Consider the following 23,580-nt stretch of genomic DNA (forward strand, 5'->3'; position numbering starts at 1 on the left):
CTAGTTTTCTGGGGGGCACCGCCCAGTCCTCCTGACAAGCAAAGGGACAAGGGCGGATGCCCAGTTAGGTCTTCAACAGCCTACCAGGGCCAGCACGCCCAGGCCTGGGCCCTCACCTTGCAGCACCCCTCACCCCAGCCGGAACCACAGGGCCCTGTATAGGAGCAATTCTCAGCCTTTTCCTCTGTGGCCAACAACAGGTGACGTTCATCTATATGCCACTTCCATGGGTCTACTGACGGGCAGACTGGTAAACCCTAGGTGGGTGCCTGCGGCTCTACCCCCTTTCCTCCCACTTAAATGACATTATAAGGATAACTTTGAGTGTGACCTAATTTTACACATCCATGTGCTTTAAACTCTTTTAGTAGTACCACTTCTGGCAACAGCTCTCACAACCAAACAAGACTGGTACAGAACACACAGGAGAGGCTGGGACAGCAGGTTTCAAAAACTCACTTTATTCCAATGTGAAATGAAGACTGATGGTTTAAAAACAAGAAAAAGTTCTTGATCAGCTGTGGGGATGCCTCGCTTGCTAGCTCACACCCACTCCCTTTGAAACCAGGTGTTGGGACAGACCATACCCGGCAGCGGCGCCCCGCAGAGCCAGCAGGCGGAGGCCCCAGCAGCAGGACCACTCCCGCCAGCTCGCAAGGGTGGCCGTCTCTGCCCACCTGCCAGGGCTCTGACAGCAGGCCCAGAGAAGCGGCCTGGGCAGCCGGGCCTGTGGGCCCACCACCTTCTGCAGCCCCCTCCCTTCCACTCCCAGAGCTCCTCTCTGTAGGTGCCTGTGTGTCCTAGGACCAGGTAGGGAGCTAAGCTCCACAAACAAGGGACAGTCACTCCTGTATCTGTGACGTCTCCCCCGGGATCCATGATTCAGTCCAGGTCCCCCAGCCCCCCCCACCCCACTGTGCGTTAGGCAGCTGAGGTTGTTCAACGGGGAGAAGGATACATTCAGACTATACCCCAAGGTTAACCCCAGCTGGGGTGCAGGGAGTGGGAAGGCAGCACCTCCTGCTGGGGCCCAAGGGCCGACAAGCCGGGGCTGGGCACAGGGGTGTCTGGGGAGCCACCGCTGCCCAACCCTTTCCCCACCCCGAGCACAGCCGGGCCAGGCCCGGCCCACCCGTGGTTAGTAAAGCTGCTGCGGCCCTCATCCCGCCATAAAGTGCTCCCCAACCGTCCAGCCCTGCCACAGGGCTCTGGCTCCCCATCCCAGGACACAGGAAAGCTCCCCTTTTCGGCTTCAAACCTGGACTTTCAGCCAGGTCGGGCCCGGGGGTAGTGGCAGCAAAAGCAGCAGCCATAATGTCAAACATACAAATGACCTGAGAAATCTCACCTGCACGTCACCCACCCACCCAGAACCGGCTCGGGGCTATGTACAAGTCAGGAAGGGCGGATCAGGACACTCGCAGGCACAGACACACTCGCGCACACCTGCTTGAGGATGGGGGGCCCGAGGGGGCACCTGTCCGCCAGCTGGGAACTGATGCCCACGCGCTCCATTCACGTGTCTTCGATTAGGCCTCTGAGTCGTATACTCTTTGAACCAGTGCAAGAACATCTTTCAGAGGGTCAGGCAGGGCAGGCCACGGTCCCAGGAGGATGCTGGGGGCGGGGTGGGGTTGGAAGCGTGGAGGAAGAGGGACTTGCTGCCTCTCCTGATGTGCAGGGCACGCCCCCTTCTCCTGGAGTCTGGATCGCTGGGTAACGGGGCAGCTGGCTGACTGTCCGTCTGTGTCTCCCTTCCTACCCCTGCAAGCTCAGGGAGGGAGGGTCCTTGGCAGCTGCGGGCTGGGAGGCCGCATCCTCTGAGGCCCCTGCTGGTTCTGGCTCAGTAGCCATGGGCTCCTCTGCCTTATCCCTGTTCCCGCTGGCCTCCTGGAGCTGGTGCCGCCGCGCCACCTCGGCTTTCAGATTCTCCAAGTCTTTTTGGCTGAGTAGAAGGACGGGGCGAAGGGCGGGTATCAGAGTGGGCCTGGGCCCTCCGTCACCTCACTGGCTCTGCTTAAACTTAGAGCAAGATCAGGCTCTGTGCTCTCTGCAGTGAGACACACGTGTGGAACAAGTGCTTCCCTCCCGCAAACAGAAAGGCCCCCGAGCGCTGAAAAAGTAAGAACTGCACACACTTGACAGCCTCCAGTTAAGGCCTGGCTCCCAGCAGTCTTCACGCCCAGTTCAAACCCACTGCACCCCGGCCGCTCCTATAGCTGATTACACCCAAAAAAATAGGTGTAGGTGCAACACAGAGCAGATACGCTGTAAATGTCGTAACACTGTGCTGACCAAACCCATGCCCCACACAGGTGGGAGGGAGACGGCGCGAGGGGCTTTCGAAGACAGCACTGTTTGTAAGAGCCGCACAGGGACCCTCAGGGCCCGGCTCTAAGGCACATCCCTACACCGACAGGAGTCCAGAGAAAGAACAACGCTGCTCTTTACATACTGACACAAAACGATCGCCAAGACAGATTAAGTGCAGGAAAAAAATACCTATGTGCATGGCTCGCTACAATTTTGCGCCTTGGGGAAAAAAGGGACAAAAGGTTACAAATCTGTGTTTGCCCAATTATGCAGAGTATTTCTGGAAGGATTCACAAGGAACTCCTTGCCACTGACTATACTTTTCAATTTTGAGCCATGTCAATGTATCATATATTTAAAAAACCAAAAAGAAAAATAAAGGCCCACTTCCAAGCGGGGGTGGGGCGCCTCACCTGAGAGGAATGAAGAGGATGCCGTTGATGACGTTCAGCTGTTCCAAGACGCTGGCCATGCTGGGGGCTGTGAACTGAGGGGCAGGGAGGCTGAGCCACTGACTGGGCGCCGGGAGGCCGGGGAGCGGCCCACCCAGCCCCGCTCGGGGACCCACCTTGAGGGGCGGGATGTTGGCGCTGGAGCCGTTGCGGTAGATCTCGTTCATAGTGCGCTGCAGGGCCACGGCCTGCTGGGTCAGGCACTTGAGGTACTCGGAGCTCTCCTTGGTCTTCTCGTGGTCCTCGCCCAGCTGCAGGGGGCGGGAAAATATCAGGGCTGCCCGCAGCCCCGCCCCTTCCGCCCCTCCCCGCCCCTCCCCGCCCAGCCGCAGGGGGCGGGAAAATATCAGGGCTGCCCACAGCCCCGCCCCTTCCGCCCCTCCCCGCCCCGCCGCAGGGGGCGGGAAAATACCAGGGCTGCCCGCAGCCCCGCCCCTTCCGCCCCTCCTCGCCCCTCCCCGCCCCGCTGTGGCCCACCTGCGTCTTGTAGATGGTGTAGCCTTCTTTCTCGTGCTGCAGGGCTGACCTGAACTCGGCTTTGCTCTCATAGACCCGGGCGACCAGGTGGTGGCTGCAGGGAGGCACAGCGCAGGGGGAGGCGAGGGAGGGACGTGAATGGGCCAGTGGGGACGGAAGGGCGGTGTGCAGGCTATCCCAGAACCCACTCTGGGAACTTTCCAAGGGGGAAGGCAAGTCCAGAACTCAGAGAAGAGATGCAAGTTGAGAGACATTTCCTCAGGAGTCAGATGGAGGACAGAGTGCTGGATCCCGTGCCCGCCCTCAATGCAAGCACTTCCCGGGACCCTGTGGCCCGGGGCCTCCCTGTCCCCTAACCCAGCACAGCCTCACCTGAGGGCCACCTTGAGGGACTTGGGCCCGTGGTACTTGGTGCTGACGGCCAGCGCATTCTCCAGGAAGCGCAGCGATAGGTCACACTCCATCACTCCGTGCAGCACCAGCCCGATGTTGTTCTGGGGGCAGTCGGGAGGGCCCCGGTCAGCTCCCGCTCCCCTGGGCTCGAGGCTAGTCCCGCTGCCCCTCCCCAGTACTCACGTCCAGCAGGGCCATCTCAGGGTGGTCCTCCCCGAACACGAGCAGTGTGAGGTAGCGGGCGCGGTACAGCAGGCTCAGGGCCGTGGACAGCTGGCTGCTGGCGAAGCAGTACAGGGCCAGGTGCATCTGCGGGGGCAGCGGCGTCAGGCCGGGGCGGCCAGGGGTCCCACCCACCTTGCAGGCCGTGCCCCAGGTGGCTACTCACATATTCCTGGATGGTGTTGGGGTGCTCGATGCCCATCACGCGCTCGCTCATCAGCACAGCCTTCTGTTGGTTGCTGAGGGCCTAGGGAGGTGGGGGGCTGTCACCCCCAGGTGGTACCACCCCACACCCAGTCTGCCTGGCCCTCAAGCCTCCACAGCAGCTCGGCCTCTTCACCTCTGGCTGCAATTTCTATTTTTACTTTGCACAAAGGCAGCGGAAGAGTGGTCAAAATCCAGCTGCTGTGACCATGGAAGTCGACACCCCGCTCTGAGGCTGCTTCACATTTTAAAACACTTGTCTTAATCTATGCCAACACATGCATACAAATCTAAAATTGTGCTAAAAATAAAGTATTCGTAATAAGAAAAGGCAGACACAGGCGAAAGAAAACAAAAGTCCTATGGCTGGAGTGGGGAGTGGGGCACCTACAGTGCACCTGCCCTAGGAAACAGCCTCTCAAGCCCCGGGGCCAACAAGGCAGGTGAATGCCACCAGGCCCCAGGATGGTACAGGCAACGGCACAGACCCCAAGCAGCTTCCCTGGTGCTTACAGGGCTCTAGGTACTGAGTCAGAATTAACCCTTCCCTCATCCCTGTGAAGGGAGGCCCTGCCATCACTCTCACTTTGTCCACGGGCACGGCAGCTCTCCCCAGGATACAGCTCTTAAGTGGGGGAGCTGGGGGGGCAGGGGAGGCGGGCAGCCGTACAGGCAGAACAAGCACCTCCCTGGGTCTCCACCTGCTCCTCCTGGGGGGGCCCGGAGGTAAGCAGCATCCCGGGCCCCTGGGGCGACAGGGGCTCCAGTCCCACCTGCCTGGACTCCTGCTTCCTACTGCCGCAGTGGTGAGAACGCAGCCCCAGTTCCCCCATTCCCCCCTCCGCCCCCATGGTGCCAGACGAGGCCCCGGGCCCCTGCTGAAGGCCCAGAGGGTGCGTGTGGCCTACCTCGGCGTAGTCGCCCATGATGTAGTGGAGGCGGGCGAGGAGGCGCAGGCAGGCGCAGATCTCCACGTGCATGGCTCCGTACACGTTGTTAAACAGGTTCAGGGCCTCGTTGATGAGCTCGCAGCCCTCCTTCAGGAAGCCTGCAGGGCACCCCGAGGGCGGAAGGTCAGAGCCGGCCGGGGGGAAGTGGGGGCCCCACCCCCCACGGCTGCATCTGGCACGCACCCTGCTGTACTTTGGCCTGCCCGCTCTGGAAGAAGTGAAAGGCGTCTGAAGCCTTCGGGTTGACGTGTTTGACCACGGGGAAGATGTTGAGCACGTCCTCCTCCGTGAACGCGGGCTTGTGGCGGCTGTCGAAGCTGTACTCCTTCAGCAGGATCTGGGGACCCAGCCCAACACCCACAGGCGGCCTCAGCCCAGGCTCAAACGGCCGGCACCGCCCCACCCAGTTCCCCCCGTGGCCCCGGGAGCCCTGCAGGACGCTCTGAGCCGGCCCACCTGAATTCCGGTTTTCAGGGAGATCTCCCGCAGCAGCGTGATCTTCTGCAGCCCGTAGGTCTCCACGGCCTGGTCCATGGTCTCACTGGGGAGGAGCGGCGGGTGGGCCCAGGCAGCCCAGCACCCCTCTGCCCCCTTCTCCACAGCTGCCTCTCCACCCGAGCCCCCTCCCAGATCCCCTCCCCACTTCCCCAAGCAAGCGGTCCTCCACAGCTCCCTGCTTTCCCCTCCCCGTTCCACTGCCAGCGACCACGGAGGACCCGGACACTGCCCGGGAGCCCAGCGCCCCTGCACCTGCTCACGTACCACTCGAGGCTGAAGTCAAAGTAGTTCTTGGCCTCCTGGCAGATGTTCTTCCAAAGCTCCTGGGGGGTCATGACAGCCCAGGCTGTGTTATCCGCTGCCCCTGGCGGCCGGTTTCTCCTCCTCCTGTTCCTCTTCTTGGAGACGAGCTCGTCGGCGGGCAGGTGGGCCACGGGGTTGGGGTAGGAGCTCAGGAAGCAGTTCAGGAAGTGGCTGATGGCAGCCGAGAGCCCCGAGAGCTCGACCCCCTGCAAGGGAGGTTGGACCAGTGTCACCACCCGGGCTCCCCCGACATGCCCATGACCCGGGCCGGGGAGGGAGTGCAGTACCTGTAAGTACGTCTTGAAGATGTGCTTGGCAGAGCGGGTGATGAGCTCTCCGATGCCGATCTTCTGCAAGGGTGCAGAGAGGGGAGTCTCGGTCAGGCCCCAGGCCTCCATCCCAGCCCCGCCATCTCACAGCCGCCCTGGGCACCACTCACGTAGATGTGGTCCAGCTGGTCCCGGGCCGGGCTCCGGAGTACCAGGTCCAGCACCTTGCCCAGGTAGCGCATGTTGATGCCGCGCTGACGCATCACCTCGGCCAGCGTGGCCCCGTCCATGGGCAGCACCGCATGGTCTGCGAAGTCCTTCACCTGTGGGCTGCAGCAGGTCAGGCCCCCGAAGCCCAGGGCCTCTGCCTCCTCCCGCCCTGGGTCTTCCTAAGGGAGCTCACGCTATCCTGAGGCCCTGAGGGAAGGAGGGGACTGAGACCCCAGCTCCCAATCGGGAAGAGGGAAGGAGACAAAGCAGCAGCAAGGATGTGAGATCTTGTCCCCAGCCTTCTGCACAGGCCACCATCACCCCTGTGACTGCTGGGCCCACACGGCAGGGAAGCAGGGATATGGGAGCCGCACAGGCTCTCCTGTGACTGCAGAGGAAGAAGCAGGGCCACAGCTTCACCCTGCAGCTGTGCTGCACCTCACAGGGGCCTGGGGCAGCCAGCACGGCAGGCTCAGCTCAAAGATCGGGGGACACAGCAATCCCACCACTGGGCATATACCCTGAGAAAAGCATAATTCAAAAAAAGTCATGTACCACAATGTTCACTGCAGCTCTATTTACAATTGCCAGGACATGGAAGCAACCTAAGTGTCCATCGACCGATGAATGGATAAAGAAGATGTGGCACATATATACAACGGAATATTACTCAGCCATAAAAAGAAACAAAATTGAGTTATTTGTAGTGAGGTGAATGGACCTAGAGTCTGTCACACAGAGTGAAGTAAGTCAGAAAGAGAAAAACAAATACCGTATGCTAACACATATATATGGAATCTTAAAAAAAAAAAAAAAAAGGTTCTGAAGAACCTAGGGGCAGGACAGGAATAAAGACGCAGATGTAGAGAATGGCCTTGAGGACACGGGGAGGGGGAAGGGTAAGCTGGGACGAAGTGAGAGAGTGGCGTGGACATATATACACTACCAAATATAAAATACATAGCTAGTGGGAAGCAGCCACATAGCACAGGGAGATCAGCTCAGGGCTTTGTGACCACCTAGAGGGGTGGGATAGGGAGGGTGGGAGGGAGGAGATATGGGGATATATGTATACATATAGCTGACTCACTTTGTTATAAAGCAAAAACTAACACACCATTGTAAAGCAATTATACGCCAATAAAGATGTTAAAAAAAATAAAAAAAAAGATCGGGGGACAGCACGGCACCTAAGCTCAGGGTTGCCTTAGTGGGAAGCAAGCACCATGTACATACACAGGGCCTATGTACAAAGCTTGTGGGGGTGAAGATGCCCCCAGCCCCTCTATCAGCCATCCCATCACACGGGGGCTCAGAGGACCAGACCCCAGCTGCCAGCCTACAAGGGAGGGCACGCAGAGCAGAACCTGATGCCTCCCTTGGCCCCTGTGTGTCAGCGGCCCCATTCTGGGGAGGAGAACTCCACCCTGCCTGCCTTGCAGGTCAGCAGGCCTAAGTCACTCCCGCAAAGGTTCCACAAGCTTCCAGAGTCGGAGATGGATGAGGCCCCAGGGCCTGTAACAGCACCCTCTGGGCAGCCCCTCGTCCCACCCCTGCCCTCACCAAGCCGGGGATCTGGCAGGAGAGCAGGAAGGCAGCGGCATCTTTTAGCAGCTGCTTCTGGTTCCAAACTTCCTCCTGGCAAGACTCCGGGAAGCGAACCCCTGGGGGAGGGAGGGCAGAGGCGTGAGCCAGGCAGAAGAGAGGCGGGTGGCCAGACAGACGGCAGCCCTCCGGTGGGCGAGCAGGCCCACCAGCACTGGGGCCCTAGAGGACCATTCACCTGGCGAGAAGATGTCGGGGTTGAAGCGGACGTCGAAGGCCGTGCTGCTGATGGAGCCCACAGCCTTGCACGCGTTGCGGATCACCTCCCGGCTGCGAGGGTCTGCTGTGGAGACACGGCCCATCAGGAGGTAGCCCCACTCCCGCTCCGGTGGGGCAGCAGCCGAGCCTCCCCTGGCCTGGGCTCCCCTGGCAGCCCCGGCAGCCCCACCTGTCCCGTCGTCCGAGGCGATGGTCTCTGCCAGCTCCTTCACCTTGGCCAGGCCACTAGCACTGCTGCCCTCCTCCTCGCTTCCCACCTCGGGTGCTGGAGGGTCTTTAGGCTTGGACTCCGAGGATGGGGGGTCGCCGTTTTCCAGTGACGGGGGGATCTCCATCTTGCTGGCCTTCTGCTGCATCAGCTGTAGGGCTGCCAACTTCATGAAGAGGAGGTACCTAGAGCACAGAGGATGGGGCAGAGCAGGGAATGGAGGAGGGGTATGTAGAAGCGTGACTGCTCTGGTAGCTTCCTGCTGGCTTCGGGGGACCTGAGCCAGGCCCCAGCTCCTGCCCTGCTGGGGTTGACGGATGTTGGGGCTGGCCACCCTGCCGGCCTGGGGACACATCCCATCCAGTGTGCAAGCGTCCACACACGTGTGCGTGTGCCAGCCCAGCAATACTACCAGGTGGCGGCAGCAGGTCACAGCAAAAATGGGGATCTTCCCAGACAGGAAGAGGACAGCTGGTGTGGGGGGGCTCACACGCAGGCCAGGGCTCTCGAGAGCGCCAGGAACACCCCTGGCATTCTGACAGGGAGATTATTCTGGGGCATTTGACGGGCTGACCCCTAAGCACAAAACGCCAGCAGCAGGGACCCCAACCCCGCCCCTCCTCCAGGGCCCTGGCACTGGGAGGTTCAAAAACACCCAAGCAGGGCTTCGCATGCAGTGGTTGAGAATCTGCCTGCTAATGCAGGGGACACGGGTTCGAGCCCCGGTCTGGGAAGATCCCACATGCCGCGGAGCAACTGGGCCCGTGAGCCACAAGTACTGAGCCTGCACGTCTGGAGCCTGTGCTCTGCAACAAGAGAGCCCACGACAGTGAGAGGCCCGCGCACCGCGATGAAGAGTGGCCCACGCTTGCCGCAACTAGAGAAAGCCCTCGCACAGAAACGAAGACCCAACACGGTCAAAAATAAATAAATAAATAAAATTTAAAAACAAACAAACAAAAAAAACACCCAAGCAGATTTCCATGTGCTCCTTGAGGGAACAGCCCCGCTTCAGTCAGTTGAAAGCCACTGGTCTAGCCACTTGCTAGTTTCTGATCCACATAAAGCTCTTGGATGTCCGTGTTGGGGAGCATGACGCCACAGTGGGTGGCACTGGGGATGGGGCTGGGATGACCAGGGCCAGAGCTAGCTCCTCTTCACTTTCCAAAGCCTCCCCCATCAAGGATCAGGCCCCAGGACCACCCACCGGAGGATGCAGGCGCTTGCCCTGGCTCCCCACCTGTGCTCCACGAAGGCGTCCACCAGCTCCTGGCGCAGGCAGCAGAGCTTGTGGCGGTGGGCGCGAGGGAAACCGGCGCGGGTGCACTCCTCGGGCAGCACCTCGCCAGGCACAGGCAGGAAGTTGAGGTCGGGGGGGAAGGTGCGCAGCAGGTCAAGGATGTAGTGGCGACCGTCGTTGCCGATGATGCCCTTGCACTCCACGGAGGAGCAGAGCTCCACCTCTTCATCCCGGTCGTTGAGCACCCGGTGCCTCAGGATCTTGAGGGGCCGGCTCGTGCGTTCCAGCAGCTCCAGGTAACGTGGGTGCGACACCACCGTCTTGCCAAAGTCAATGGAGCCGTAGACGACGCTCTGCTCCTGGTCCCGCTCCAGGATGCCGGGGATGATGGACTGGGCCGTGACACGGTAGCCGCGGTAATCCACCACCACCGTGCCCAGCGTGTACAGCCCCTCCACATCCACAGCATTGTATGTGCGCACGCCGTTCAGGTCGTTGGTGGGCGCCACGTAGGCCGCCACGTCCCCACCGAAGTCCTTGTAGTGGTCACGGACATCAAAGCCCAAGCTGAAGAAGATGTTGTTCCAGATGAACATCTGCATCTTGGTATCCTCGCTGGGGTTGATGGCCATCACGTTGCCATCGATGACTGCCATGGCGCCCCGCGTGGCTGCCGCCGTGAAGTCGCTGTGTACCTGGGGGCCCGAGGTTGGAGGGTGAGAGAGCCGCGGGGTTCATCCCGCCTGGCCAAGCTCGCCCAGGGCTGGTGGAGGTAAGCAGGACAAAGTTTCCTCACATTTGGAAAAGGGCAAGAAACCCCAGTTTTGGGCTTCCCTGGTGGCGCAGTGGTTAAGAATTTGTCTGCCAATGCAGGGGACACGGGTTCGAGCCCTGGTCTGGGAAGATCCCACATGCTGCGGAGCAACTAAGCCCGCGAGCCACAACTACTGAGCCTGCACTCTAGAGCCTGCGAGCCACAACTACTGAGCCCGTGCGCCACAACTACTGAAGCCCGCGTGTCTAGAGCCCATGCTCTGCAACAAGAGAAGCCACCGCAATGAGAAGCCTGTGCACCGCAACGAAGAGTAGCCCCCGCTCACCACAACCAGAGAAAAGCCCATGCACAGCAACGAAGACCCAACGCAGCCACAAATAAAATAAATAAAATAAAATTAATAAATTTATTTTAAAAAAAAAGAAACCCCAGTTTTGAAAAAATGTAACACTTATACTGCGAGAGAGAGCAGAGCTTAGTGATTAAAAGGGAGAGTGAGGATTGGGGTGGGTCTGGGAATCACCAAATACGTGCCAGGTGATCTTGGCTGGATCACCTCTCAGACCTGTTTTCTCATCTATAAAACTGTGACATAAAAGTATCGGCCTTTACAAGGTGTCTGGAAGATTACAGGAGGTAATGCCTACACAGCACCTGGCACAGCCCCTGGCAAAGTGAGCACCCTGGACTTTAAATCTTATTTTTACCATTATCATCTCTAGTAAGATTATGGGAGATTTCAAATAAACTTCTTTCAAAAGCACTGCTTTTGGGCTTCCCTGGTGGCGTAGCGGTTGAGAATCTGCCTGCTAATGCAGGGGACACGGGTTCGAGCCCTGGTCTGGGAAGATCCCACATGCCGCGGAGCAACTGGGCCCGTGAGCCACAACTGCTGAGCCTGCACGTCTGAAGCCTGTGTCCCGCAACGGGAGGGGCCGCGATAGTGAGAGGCCCGCGCACCGCGATGAAGAGTGGCCCCCGCTTGCCGCAACTAGAGAAAGCCCTCGCACGAAACGAAGACCCAACACAGCTAAATAAATAAATAAATAAATAAAGTAGCTATTAAAAAAAAAAAATTAGAGGGCAGTATAGTATTAAAAAAAAAAAAAGCACTGCTTTTTCCTCATCTGTCTCAGGAAAAACACTAAGGATATCACAGTAGGGCACGTGTGTCCAGCTGAGGGCTCCACGTGGGTGTGCTGGGAGGGAAGCTGTCATGGACCTTGCCACTCAGCCCGTTCTGGAGGCGTGTCCCCACCGGTTCCGGCCCACAGACGCTAAATCTCAGAGAGGCCGGAAGAAGGAGTTGGGGTCGTCTACCAGGAGGCGGAAGGCTGGCCGGACACCCTGGAAGGTCCCTGAAGGCCCACCCCGGCTTCCCTCTTGTTCACAGAAAACGAGCAGGTAGGTGGCAGGCGGGCCTGCGGCCACTGGTCAGGCCTGCGGGGCTACGGGCACCTTGAATATGGCTCTTTCTCGCAGCAGCCGCTCAGGCAGGTTCTTCCGAGGCAGCTCCCGCGTTGTCTGCAGCTCCTCATTCCAGTCCCGGGTCTACAGCAGGACAGGGAGGGAGACACCAGCTCAACCTGAGCCCCCAGCACCTGCTCGGGGCAGTCCCGTCCCCTGCCTCCCCGCAGACAGCCCCTCAAGCACCCAGAACCCGGCCTGGCGCCCACCAGGGGAAGGGAGGGGAGAGCCCAGGGTGGGCTGCCAGGCTGCAGGCACCTGTCCTGGAATATGCTCCTCGTAGCCCAGCCGGGAGGTGTAGGCGTCCTCCGCGCGCACGCAGTCCATGGCGTGCTCCGCCTGGGGCGCTGTCCAGCTGTACACCTGGAATGGGGTGGCGATCCTCTCGAACGGGTGGCGCTGGACCCTGTGGCGGGCAGAGGGGAGATGGGGCAGCCCGCTGAGCCCAGAGCCCTGCCCTGGGCCCCTTCTCCAAGGTCCCACTGGCTCTGCCATCTCCCCACCAAGGCTCTGTCCCTGGAGAGTCCGACGGAAGCAAACGGCCGCCTGTCCTAGAGCTGCTAGGCTGACTGCTGCCTAGAAGGAAGCTCTGGGGTGCTGGGGGCACAGCTTAGGGCAGAAGTGCTAGAGTTCAGGCTGTATGGTTCACCCACCCCGTGGGACGTGAGATGAGGGACAGATGGGCCCAGGTGCTACCTTTTCTTCTGCAGGGCGGCAAAGTTTTTTTTGAAGGTTGGGCTGATCTGGTTGAGCAGCTCCACCAGGGAATGGCTGAGGAAGCGGGGGCTGGCAGGCTTGGGGTTGAAGTGGTACGCTGTGGACCTGCAGGGAGAGGGTGGTCACTGTGCAGGGCGACCCAAGCGGCTGCCCATGGACTCCGAACGGGCTCGCACAGGGACTTACTGGTTCAGGTAAAATCCCCGAGTGGATGCCGTGATGCTGACTTGTCGGTCCTCGGCTGTGATCACAAACAGGTACATGAGGTCCCCGTGCATCTTGCGATTCCCAGGGGGGGGGTTCCAGCCACTCATGGTGAGCACTTTCAGGCACTGCAGGGGCTGCAGGAATGGCCAAGCTTGAGTGGGCCAGGCTTCCTGGTGTGGCGATCCCCTGCCCCAAAAGAGACCTGCTCCCACCTTCCAATCACGGTTCTGGGGCTGCAGAGGACACAACGGCCGCTCCCGGCTCCCTGGAAGGATGTACTCAGGCGGTGTACAGTCGATGGGGTCCATCTCCAAGCCCTTCTTCCGCTTCCCGCTGTCTGAGGGACCCGAGGCTGGTGGTCAGCCCAGGACCACCCAGGGGCCAACTCCCTCCCCAGCTCAAGTGGCCCTGGTCTGGGTGCCTCCAGCCCCGCTTCCCTCCAGGTGGGAAGGCCGGGCCCTTGGCCCCTTCACCAGCCCCTGGCCAACTTGCTCCCGGCCCCTCTGCCCAACCGTCAGCCCCAATGCCTCCCGCACCTCCCAGGTCGCCATCAGTAAAGACACTCAGGAAGGACAAGGAGTTGCAGTCAACCCCGTTGAAGGCATCGGATGGGTCCAGGCTCTTGAGCAGGTCTCGAACGTGGCGCACGTGGATGCGGGCCTCTCGCACCGTGTATGGCTCTGTCGGGAGGGGGATGGGCAGGGCGTTACCAGGGCAACAACCCACCCAGCAGAGAAAAGTTGGCCATGGCACTACCAGGGGTGGTCTTGATTTTCAATTTTAGGCTTTCACTTACAAATTCCCTTATGAACACATAAGCTGGAATTCTGCTTTCAACACATACACCTGCCTGCTGGTGGGCAGGGATCCTTGTTTGCAACGAACCTTATGCGAAAGGGCACAAGAAATGCCTCTGGAAGTGCACACAGAAGCCCCCTGCTCTCTGCCCACGAGTGTCTCGGGTGGGCAGCCCGGCACAGCTGCTAGGTCCCCATGGGCTCAGTCCAGTTCTCCCAGGGCAGCCCTGGCCGGCGGTGGCCTGAGGACTTACAGGACCTCAAACTGCAACACTGCTCCCCAACTCATGTTTCATGAAATTTCAATGAGGGCTCTTCTGGGGAAGGACAGAGGTTTCGTCATTAGGTAAGTCTGGGCACAGCTGGGTTACATTTTTCCCACATTTGCTCCTTGGCTGACATACCTAGAACCGCGGTGCCACCTTTCCCCAGGTAACCTAAGTTCACGGGATGTTTTTTTTTTTTTTTTTTTTGCAAACAAACCAGACTCACCATGCCAGCTGACTGCTCCACACTGGGCCTGACTTCCCTGCTCAAGAGCCGTGAAACCTTAGTTTCCTTAAGAGACTGAACTTTTATCTCTATAAAATTTGAACGGGCTGATTTCAAGCACCTGCCTGGTACTGTTTGTTTTTTTTTAAAATCACGACTCTGATATTCAACCCATGAAGTTGGAGGGTGTGCTTGTGATGGCCTGAGAAGCAGACCTGTGCTCCTGTCCTGTCTTCTCCTGCCTCCACAAGTTCAATACCGCCCTGAGCCTCCCCACACTCATCTGTGACACAGTGATACCCAGATACCAGAGGGAGGGGAGGGGTGGGGGTGAGTGCCGCCTGGCCCCGCCTCCTCATGCCCCCCCTTGGCGAGCCGCACAACTTCCGGACAAACCTTCCACCACGCGTAGCACCGAGCCCTCCTGCAGCCCCTCCACACTGCGCAGCTCTGAGAAGTGGTCCAGCATGTTGCCGTCCAGGTGCAGTGAGAAGCAGGTGCGGTGACATGTGTCTTCACGGTCCATGAGCACCTGGTGGATCTCCTGTACCATCTCCTGGGGGGACACCTGCCAGGGAGAAGGCCCCGACCAACCTGGTGAAAACATACAGCTTCCCCAGCCCAAAGTACCTGGGTCCCTAAAGTCAATGCTCCAAATACTGTTTCCCCCTTTTTGGCTTTTATTTTAAATTCCAGGCCCTGCCCATACATACCATGCCCACTTGCACGTGTGTGTGTGTGTGTGTGTGTGTGTGTGTGTGTGTGTGTGTGTGTGTGTGCAGGGTATATGCACATGTGCAGGACAGAGCCTTGCCCTGTTACACGCAGGCTTAAACTATTCCTGCAGACCAAGAGCAGGCCCTGAGTAGAGCAGCAGGAGGTGTAAAAACAAGGAAAAGAAAATAGCAATCTTGCCTCCTCCCTTGCCCAGTGCCAAGGTCCCCAGGGCAAATGGCTTCCCCCTTCAGGAAGGTGTGCTCTGGGGCTGAAGCCTGCGGCTCCAGAAGACACAAGAAGGCCTCACCTGGTTCCCCAGTGAGTAACAGTTTACAAGACCTCTGGGTTGGCTCTGCTCTTGAAGACCACCCACTACCACTCTCCTCTCAGACAGATGGTAAAACTCCAGCCAGAGAATTGACCTACCTAAGGGTGGGGAGCCCTGGGAACCCAACACTACCCAGCCACTACCATACCGATCCCCAAACAGGGCTGGCAGTCCCAGCTGGGATCTGTCCCCTTGCAATGAGGCAACGGCCTGAACCTGGACTCCCATGTCCACCACGTTAGCTGAGTGACCTTGGAAGGCACAGGACCCTCGGTTTCCTGCCTCAACATGGGGCCAGACCGGGCAAAGGCAAAGCTTGGCTTTGCATCCTCATCCTCCCCAACAGGCTCAGGCCCTGGCCCCCAGTACCCCTCTATCGTCTCACCTGGAGGGAGAAGGGCTCGATCCCAGGAGCCAGGATCTTCACAGAAAAGCCTGTGTCCTGAATGACAATGACTTCCTGTCCAGTGGTCTCCTCCCCCGGCTCAGCCTCATCCAGCCCATTTTCCCGGGGCGGTTCGGCAGCCCCCTCTTCCTTTTTCAGGCTCTCCGGGCAGTCCCCATTCAACAGCATGACTGATGGCAGCTCTGCGGGGGACAAGAAAGGAGCTGAGTCAGATGGGCCTCGCTGGTGAGGTCTGCCTCACCCACCAGGGTGGACACAGCCCTACAGAATGGCATCTGCCTGTCCTCCCAAGACTCGGCCCTGCACCAGACTCCGGTCCCACCGCACCCCAGGGCACACCTGCAGGCTACTGCCTGCTCGCTCGCCTCCACACCCCGGGCCCTCGCTTCCTATCTGCTCCTCAGGCCCCCAGTCTGGCAGCCGTGTGAATAGGCCGCCCAGACCACTCTCCCCAGAGTCACCAATGCCACCCTAAGGGCCAAACCTGAGGGTCTGCTCTGGCCTTACGCAACTAGCTGCTTGGCTCCCCTTCCCGCCACTGCTCACTTCCTCCTCTTCCCTGATGGACACTAATGCTCTTATTCTTCCCTCTCCAGCTTGACCTTCTCCTGGCAGTCCAGCTGTGGGTGTCCTGGGCCCCAGCCTCTCCTCATTCCCATCTCACCCTTGCCCGTGACTGCAAATGCCCTCCCGTCTCCCAGCTCACGTGACCAATCCAGGCCTCGCTCCAGTTTTTCAACATGTGGCCATCCCTTAGGCCTCACCAGACTCATCTTGTCAGCATGGAATTTATCTTCCTTCACAAACCAGCCCCTGCTCTTCGAATGCCCGCCCCCCCCCCCTCCCTATCTAGTCACCCAACCTAATCTCCAAACTGGTCACAGGACTGCTGCAGGCCATTTCCCCTATTTCAAGAATACCACTTGCTGTACACCTGAAATTAACATAACACTGTAAATCAACTGTACTTCAATTAAAAAAAAATTAGAACATGCACTACAGTCCTAATTATGTGTGTATATGTACATTTATATCTATTCCAGTAGAAAGACTAAAAGACTCAGAATTCAGTGGCTTTCCTTAAATAACAGGATTAAGAGTGATATAATCCTTTCCTTATAAAGTCTGTACTTTCCAGGTGTTTACAATAAGCTTGTATTATTGTATGACACAATTGTTAAACTAGTGTTTATTTTAGGGTATGATTTAGAAAAAAATGTATCAGGAGCTTTTTGAGAAAACTAGGGCATTGAAGCTGTAGGGAGCAAATTCTTTTATCAACTTTTGTGAACTGTTCACGTTTTATATCCAAAGTCTACAAGTAATTTTCATTTTCATGGTGTGACCATATCCTTAGCTGAGTAGCTAAATGTGATCCAAAGACAACACTTATGCTTCTACAAATGAAATTCTGGTAAATATAGATAACTCCTTTTTTAAATAAAGTGCTTTTTAAGTTGTTATTAAAGGTGACCATAGTAAAAAAGATAAAATGTTTCAATTAATGGTAAATCTGCATAATTAATGGTTAATAGGAATAAGTGAAAATCCATAGAATCAAATAAATATAGCCCTTTTTCCTCTTCCAAAAAAAAAAAAAAACAAAAAGGTACCCCTTAGAACCTTCTAGTACTCTCCACTGCTCTACTGCTCACAGGAACCGAACATCTTAGGCCGAAAGTCCATCTCAGCTCCTGCCAGTTCTCCCCATCGAGGCGCAGCTACACCAAACTACTCAGAAGCCTGAGAACAAGCCACACACTTTCCCTCCTACCTGTGCTTTTGTTTATGCTGCCCCCCATATACCATTCCATCGGGCAGACTCCTACTCATCCGTCAAGGCCTAGGTGAAATAAACTGTCTTCTCTGAAGCCTGACCAATGACCCCTGGCAGCAGTGTCGTGCTGCACTCAGGGGGCTGTTCACACCAGTAGCTCTATCTTCCTCCTCCTGTCTTGCCCGCACTCAACAGAAAGGCACTGAATTAATTACTGTAAAAGCCCCGCACTTGTGACCAGCAACCGACTCACATGTTGTGGGGAGAAGGAGCAGGTGACAAAACCTTCCATTTCTCCCCAGGCACTAAGGGAAACAGAGGAGAGCCCTTCCCGCCCTGCCCCCGGTGGGGGAGAAGAGGGTGTCCTCGCAGAAACCCTCCAGCACAACACAGGCCCACCTGGAGCCCAGCTGGCCCACGGGGCCCTCCGGCCCAGGGTCTGCCTGGCAGCCAGAATGGCTCCTTGCTTATCTGGGAGCTCCAGACAGGTCAGCTCACCCAGCTCTGCTCTGGACCCCAACCCCTCTAGACTCCACCTCCTCTTCCCTACCCAGCTTGAGGAGTGGGGATGGGGTGCACCTCCCCAGAGCCGTGTGGGCTCTACCCAGACCTACTAGAAACATGGAGCAGGGGCCTCGGGAAATGTATAGAAGTCCAGATAAGCCTGACACGTAAGGGCACACGGGGGGGACCGGGAACGGGACGTGGAGAGAAGCCACTCCCTCTTCCCGCGTCCCCTCAACTTAGTGATAAACAGAACTGCCAGGAGCTCAGATACAGTCCCCACCTCCTTCCCCCAAATAAGGACGTCTGAGGCCCAGAAGTTCAGTGCCTTGCCCAAGGTCAAGAGTCAAGAGCTGACCCTGGATTCCACCCTGGAGCGCCCCCCTACCATATGGCTGCGCTGCCCTCAGTCCTGGCCCACGGCGGGCCTTCAGTAACTGTCGCCACCCCCGTCCCCAGCACACTGCTCCAAACCTGAAGGTAAACTCCCAACAACCGCAAGGACGCACGAGGACCTCTCCTTCAAGTGAGCCCACAGCCCTAGGCGGGGCGACCCCAAGCCCCTGGAAACTGAGCAGCCGGCCCCAAAGCGAGAAGCTGGCTGACTCTGCAACACAGCAGACAGGGACAGGAGGGACAGCAGGGACAGGAGGGACAGCAGGGCGGGAGAAGGGTGGTGGTTGGTCAGTTTTCAAAATGCAGCAAGAGGGATGACAGCTATGAGGCGGCCCTCCCCCAGCCGAGGCCTTGAGAAAGGCTCTGCGGGCTGACCAGCCCTCAGGATGAGGGGGCCCCTGCCCAATACAGAACAGCAGCTTTGAGGTCTCTGAGACCCCAAAAGTGGGAAACCAGAGACCTGGACCCAGACAGGTGGCCTGTGCTCCCTGAGTCTGGGCCAGGAGGACAGAGAGGAGGGCAAGGGTGGCCACAGCTCCCACTCCCCGTCCCTGGCTCAGGGAGCCCGCCCAGAAGGCACCTCTGCTCCAGGTTCCCGCCCCAGGGGGCACCCAATCTCCTATCAGATTTCAAAGGAATGTGGCTGGTTCCCAGGGGCCTCCACTCCCCTGAGGACAGCCCGCCCTGCCCCTCCTCTTTCCTGCCAAGCACCCTGAAGGTCTCCCTACAGCGGGATCAAGGCCCAGTGACCTCCCCGCCAGAGGCCAGCCACTTGGCTCCCTGTCCCCACAGCCCACCTGGTGTGCTCGGCGGCTGCCCTCTCCCGCGTCCTGGAGTCACAGGACCTCCATGGCAGCGAGGCAGCCAGCTCTCCAGCTCAGGCCCGGCACTGCCTGTGTGCCTCCTTCCGGCCTCTGCCTCGACCCTTGCCGCCATGCAGCTGGCCGGCCCAGGGCTGGAGATGCGGCTGGCTTCGGGTTTCAGTGGGGCCAGGCCTGCTGGGGCGGCCCTGGGAAGGGCACACTCCCCCTGCCTCGCATCCTGCTCAAGGTCGGCCAGAAGGACGGCCGTGGGCCAGGAGGCCCTGGTGGCTCCAGGACCCCAGGTGGAGCTGCCATCAGTGCTCAGGCCCACCCCCCTGTATCCCCCCAAAAGGGGGTCACTGCTGGTGAAGCAGTCAGCGGGGCAGGAGAACCCAGCGTCTGGGGTACCTGGGCCCCTCAGGATCGAGGGTCCTGGGGACTGGCTGGCAGGGGTAGAGCCCAGCAAGGGGGTCCTCTCCTTGGCCTCAACCCCAGTGGGGGTGGGCAGGACCGCTTCAGCCGGCTGCCGGCAACAGTTGGCACAGACTCGGGCCCAGGCCATGAGGTGGCCGCCCCCCTGTCCACCGGCTGCACTGGGCACCCTGCCCACCTCCTGCGGCAAGTGGCTGGCTGGGGCCTCTGGCTCGTGCTGCCCCCTGCAGGTGACCTGGCAGTTCTCCCCTTCCTGAGAGTCACTAGCTCTGGTGGGAACCCTAACCCCAGACGCCCAGAGGACAACTGCACCCGTGCCCCAGGCCTCCAGCTCCACCAAGAAGCTGGCAGGCTCCGACTTCCCTCCCTAGCAGCCCCTGCGCTGCCAGGAGAAAACCAAGTCTCTCCCCTGGGGAAAACAGAGCTGGCAGCAAGAGACCAAAGGCCGAGCGGCTGTGGACAAGGAACATGCCCAGCCTTGCCAAGGCGCCTTCCCGGGGCCTCTGACTTGTTGCCAGGGCCCAGGCGGGGACTGCTCCGGCATCCATACTAACCAGGGTGGGGGCGGGTAGCCAGGCTCCCTTCAGGCCCCCTCCCCGCCCATCTAGTCCCTTCCGGGCAGCCCTGAAGGGCTGGCACCCAGCAGGCCCTCGGCTCCCCGCACCCTCCACCAAGGGTTCTGGCTTGCGCACACTCAGCGGATGGCACAAAGGGCCAGGCCCCGGCAGAGCCCCTCTTCTTCCGCCGCCCTCCCCAGACACACCCCAGCCCTGTGGAGAAGCGGTGGGGGTGGGGGTGGGGGCAGAGCAGCCTGGCAGTGACCCCTGCGTAGCTGCTACAACCACCTCCACCCTGGTCACCACAGAGCCCAAGTTCACTTTAGGCCCAGCCCGTAGCAGGTCCCTCCATCAGCTCGACCGGCCCATCTCACTTGAGGAAACTGAGGCTCCAGAAGCTTAGTAACCAAGCTGCCCAAGCTCGCAGAGGCAACAGGCAGCCAAGCCAGGTCAAGAAAAAAACCAGGTTTGTCAGACACCCAAGCCCAGGCCTGAGCGCCAGCCCCCAGGCTGCAGCGCCCACCAGGTGAACAGTACCCCCTTCCTCTACACCCCCGCTTCCTTACCCCAGGGGGCACCCCTGAGGATCTGGGCTTTAGGGAAGGAGAAAGGTGATCCTCTGCAGAATGGGAAGGGGTTGCCCAAACAGCATGGCATACACCTCCCGCCCCCAAGTCTTCACTGGCCAGACCAGAATGAAGAGATAAAGCACAGCCCTGGCCTGGCCTGGGAGAACGCGGACCCAATGGGCAGCTGAAAGGAGTTAGAAAAGAAACGTAAGCCATCCCAGGTGGCCCCTGTGTGCGTTTCCCAGCCTGGCATGGCCTCACTCAGTAGACTGTGCCAGGGCCAGGCCCCGCCCTAGCCAAAACCTCGGCAGGGTGAGTCTCCTGCAGCAAGTTAGGCCTCAGAAGGCATATCACCCTATCCCAGGAATCTGGGGCTTCAAGGGAAAGGGGTGGGGACAGGCAGCCTAAGGAAGATCCCAAGGAGGTAGGCATCTGTCGGCCTCCTTCCCATCTCCACCCAGGCCAGAAGCAGGTCTGCAGGGTCTGGGTAGAGTCCAGTGTTCCCGGAGCTGCTCTGCTCAGACCTACCCAAAAGAAGAGCTCTAGGGTCCTGTCCAGGAGCTCCCCTAAGCCCCCAAGCTCCTCTCCTGTCTGCCAGCCCCCTTCCCCTCCGCTCTGGGCCTCAACTCCAAGGAGCCCTCCCCTAGGCAGAAAGAACTCGACACACCACCGTGAACTTGAAAAACCTGCTGTTCTCTTAACCGCTAAAAGTAGCTTTATTCCCTACAAGGCAACTGACCCTTGGTCCCCCCACAAAAGGCCTTGATCACCTCCTCAAGGGGACTAGAGACTCTTCCAGAGCTGGGTTCTGAGGTCAGAAGCCTGGGTGAGGGCCTGTTGGGGGTCTCCATTAAGGCCTCCTCCTTTGAATAGATTCAGACTGGCTATAATTCAAGTCCTAGCTCTATACAAGCTTCCCAGAGGCTTAGGGAGCCAACGTTCCACCTGCTAGTATGCTTCCAGGTTCCCCAAAATGAACAGCTGTACCCTCCCCTGACCCAGGTTGCCCCAGAGACCCTCTCAGAGAAATTCTCCAACACTCTCCCCTCTCCTCAGTCCCTACGTTCTCAGCATATGATCCCAGCCAACACGCCTCTCCCAGCTTCCTGCGGGACAGGCCAGGGCAGCCTTGGCAATCTGGCTGTGAGCTGGAAATCCAAATGCTGAATTGCTGTGTGACCTTGGGCAAGTCGCTTCATCTCTTCAGGTCTCTTTGCTGAAGGGGAAATCAGCCTCCTCTTATCTAGCCTGCTCCACTGATTCAGAGCCTCATCAGGGTGAAGCCTGGCAGGTTGGAGTCATCAGCATTTGTCATTCTGCCCAAACCTTGGCCTTCTCTAGGCAATCAGCAAAGCTGCCACAGTACCTATCCCCCACCATCAGCTAACCTGGCTGTGATCAGTTACAGGGTCAGAGAGCCCACCTAACACTGTTCCCGTCCTGACTCACCGAAGCTGGGAAGGGAGATGAAGATGACAAGTCCCTTTTGAGGAGAGTTACGGGGAGTGGGAGGCATGGGTAGTTCTGCACTCCCACTGTCACCCAGGGCAGAGAGGGACACAGCCCAGCCCTGGGGCTCTGAGAAAGATTTGGAGATGACAACCCAAGGGCTGGGAAGGGGCTTCCAACCTCAAGGCTGTAGTCAAAGATGCGATGGAAGGAACGGAGCAAACAGAGGAGGCCCAGGGGAGAGGCAGGCCCCACCTGAGAAAAACTGCAGCCACTCCCAAAGCCAATGCCACACAGCCCCACGGGGGAGAGCTGGGAGCTTGACTCCATGCTGATGACCTTTGCCTTAAAAACAGCAACTCTGGGCTGACCCACTTTTCGCAATAAGGCGGGTTAATGATCAAGTTCTGGCACAAACACCATCTCCTGCCAAGGAGTTTGGCTTTGCCCCCATACACAGGCAGACCCCCAGGTCTGCCAGCCAGGCCGACATCTAACAGGACGGAGATCAGACCCTGCAGACCTGGGGTTAAAGTCTTGCCTCTGGGAACGAACCACAGAAACCCCCTCACGAAACACATACCCCAACTTGCGCTCTTCCCACAGACCAAGCCTGAGAAGTCCCAAGCTGAGTCTAACTCGCAAGGCTGCAGCCCTATGCACAGGGAATGCTTGGGATTCTGACGCGAAGGGGGTGCTTGACGGAACAAGTGTCAAGTGACCCCAGTCCGGAGAGTTCCCCATGCCCGGGGGCGTAGGGGGTGGGGCCGCCGCGTCCGTCCGTCTGCTGAGCCGGCACACCCCGAAACTGCATGCGCGTGCACGTCTCCCCGCGATCTGGCACGCGTGTGTTAGCCACCGCTGCCCGCCCCGGGACCCCACGTGTGAAGCCCGGGCCGCAGGCGGGGGCGACAGTGAAGGTGACCTTCAGGGCGGGGGCACCCGGTGGAGGGCTCGGCGAGATGCAACCCAGCCAGGCGCGGAGGGAAGGCGGCGGTCCCCGCGCAACCCCGAACCCCCGCGCCCACTCGGCCCGATTCAGCCTCCCGCCCTGCTGCCCCCTGACCCCGGCCCCGCTCACCCGCCGCGCCCGGCCGCCCCTTGCCACCGGCCTGCGAGCTGGGCTCCCGGGCGCTGTCCGCCGGGGCGGCCGCCGGCAACTCGTCCGTTTTGATGACCATGGCGGCGGGAGCGGGCGTCCGCCTTGGCTGTCCGCGCCGCCCGCCGCGCCACTAACCCAAGTGCCCTGCGCGCCTCTGCAGCTGCGAGAAGGACGGAGTCACCGGCCCACGTGGTGCGCGCTATGGCCTTTGACCCCACCGCCGCTCCCTTGCCCCGCCCTCGCGCCCGGCCCGGCCCACGAAGGCCCGCGAGGGACAAAATACGCCACGCCTCGTTCGCTGTGTACCAACGCGGTGACTTTCTCGAACGCCTTAAAGGGAACGTACCCTGGCTCTGGCGAGAGAAAGGCTTCGGGCCCCCTCGAGGGGCGGGGCTACGGAGAGAAGTCCTTGCGGTTCGCTGCCCGTCGGGCGGGCACCTTGACCTTGGGTGGAGACTCGTCTGGAGTACTGTTGCTTACAGTCCCCTCCCCCAATGGCTTCCTATTGCAGACCTGCCAAAC

General features: G+C 59.2%; 1 protein-coding gene across 2 annotated transcripts; it reads right to left on the bottom strand.

The window, feature by feature from the left end:
- Positions 1–440: 440 nt before the first annotated feature.
- CLUH (clustered mitochondria homolog) lies at positions 441–23,248 on the bottom strand. 2 transcript variants are annotated; one of them, XM_059906825.1, is made up of 26 exons: positions 23,038–23,248; positions 15,449–15,651; positions 14,415–14,586; positions 13,266–13,409; positions 12,942–13,066; positions 12,709–12,863; positions 12,502–12,627; positions 12,064–12,211; positions 11,797–11,889; positions 9,564–10,258; positions 8,285–8,508; positions 8,075–8,176; positions 7,855–7,955; positions 6,252–6,404; positions 6,100–6,162; positions 5,774–6,018; positions 5,468–5,552; positions 5,195–5,348; positions 4,970–5,109; positions 4,024–4,104; positions 3,819–3,944; positions 3,615–3,736; positions 3,243–3,336; positions 2,882–3,016; positions 2,727–2,800; positions 441–1,945 (listed from the first exon to the last, which is right to left on the bottom strand). In XM_059906825.1, exons 1-26 carry the CDS (start codon positions 23,135–23,137, stop codon positions 1,759–1,761), a joined length of 4,047 nt encoding a protein of 1,348 aa, XP_059762808.1. In that variant the 5' UTR covers positions 23,138–23,248; the 3' UTR covers positions 441–1,758. The 2 variants fall into 2 exon arrangements, with proteins under 2 accessions (XP_059762808.1, XP_059762807.1); XM_059906824.1 differs by having other exon boundaries at positions 8,075–8,179.
- Positions 23,249–23,580: the final 332 nt, after the last annotated feature.

The sequence above is a fragment of the Balaenoptera ricei genome, chromosome 20 (genome assembly GCF_028023285.1).
Source record: "Balaenoptera ricei isolate mBalRic1 chromosome 20, mBalRic1.hap2, whole genome shotgun sequence".
NCBI classification, from domain to species: Eukaryota; Metazoa; Chordata; class Mammalia; order Artiodactyla; family Balaenopteridae; genus Balaenoptera; species Balaenoptera ricei.

Excerpts from the sequence above, each read along its gene's own strand:
- CLUH (XM_059906824.1), bottom strand. The coding sequence starts at position 23,137 with ATGGTCATCAAAACGGACGAGTTGCCGGCGGCCGCCCCGGCGGACAGC. Across the intron at positions 8,180-8,284 it reads CGCCTCGGACGACGGGACAG|CAGACCCTCGCAGCCGGGAG; the intron begins GTGGGGCTGCCG and ends GTGTCTCCACAG. Across the intron at positions 3,737-3,818 it reads CTGAGATGGCCCTGCTGGAC|AACAACATCGGGCTGGTGCT; the intron begins GTGAGTACTGGG and ends GACTGCCCCCAG.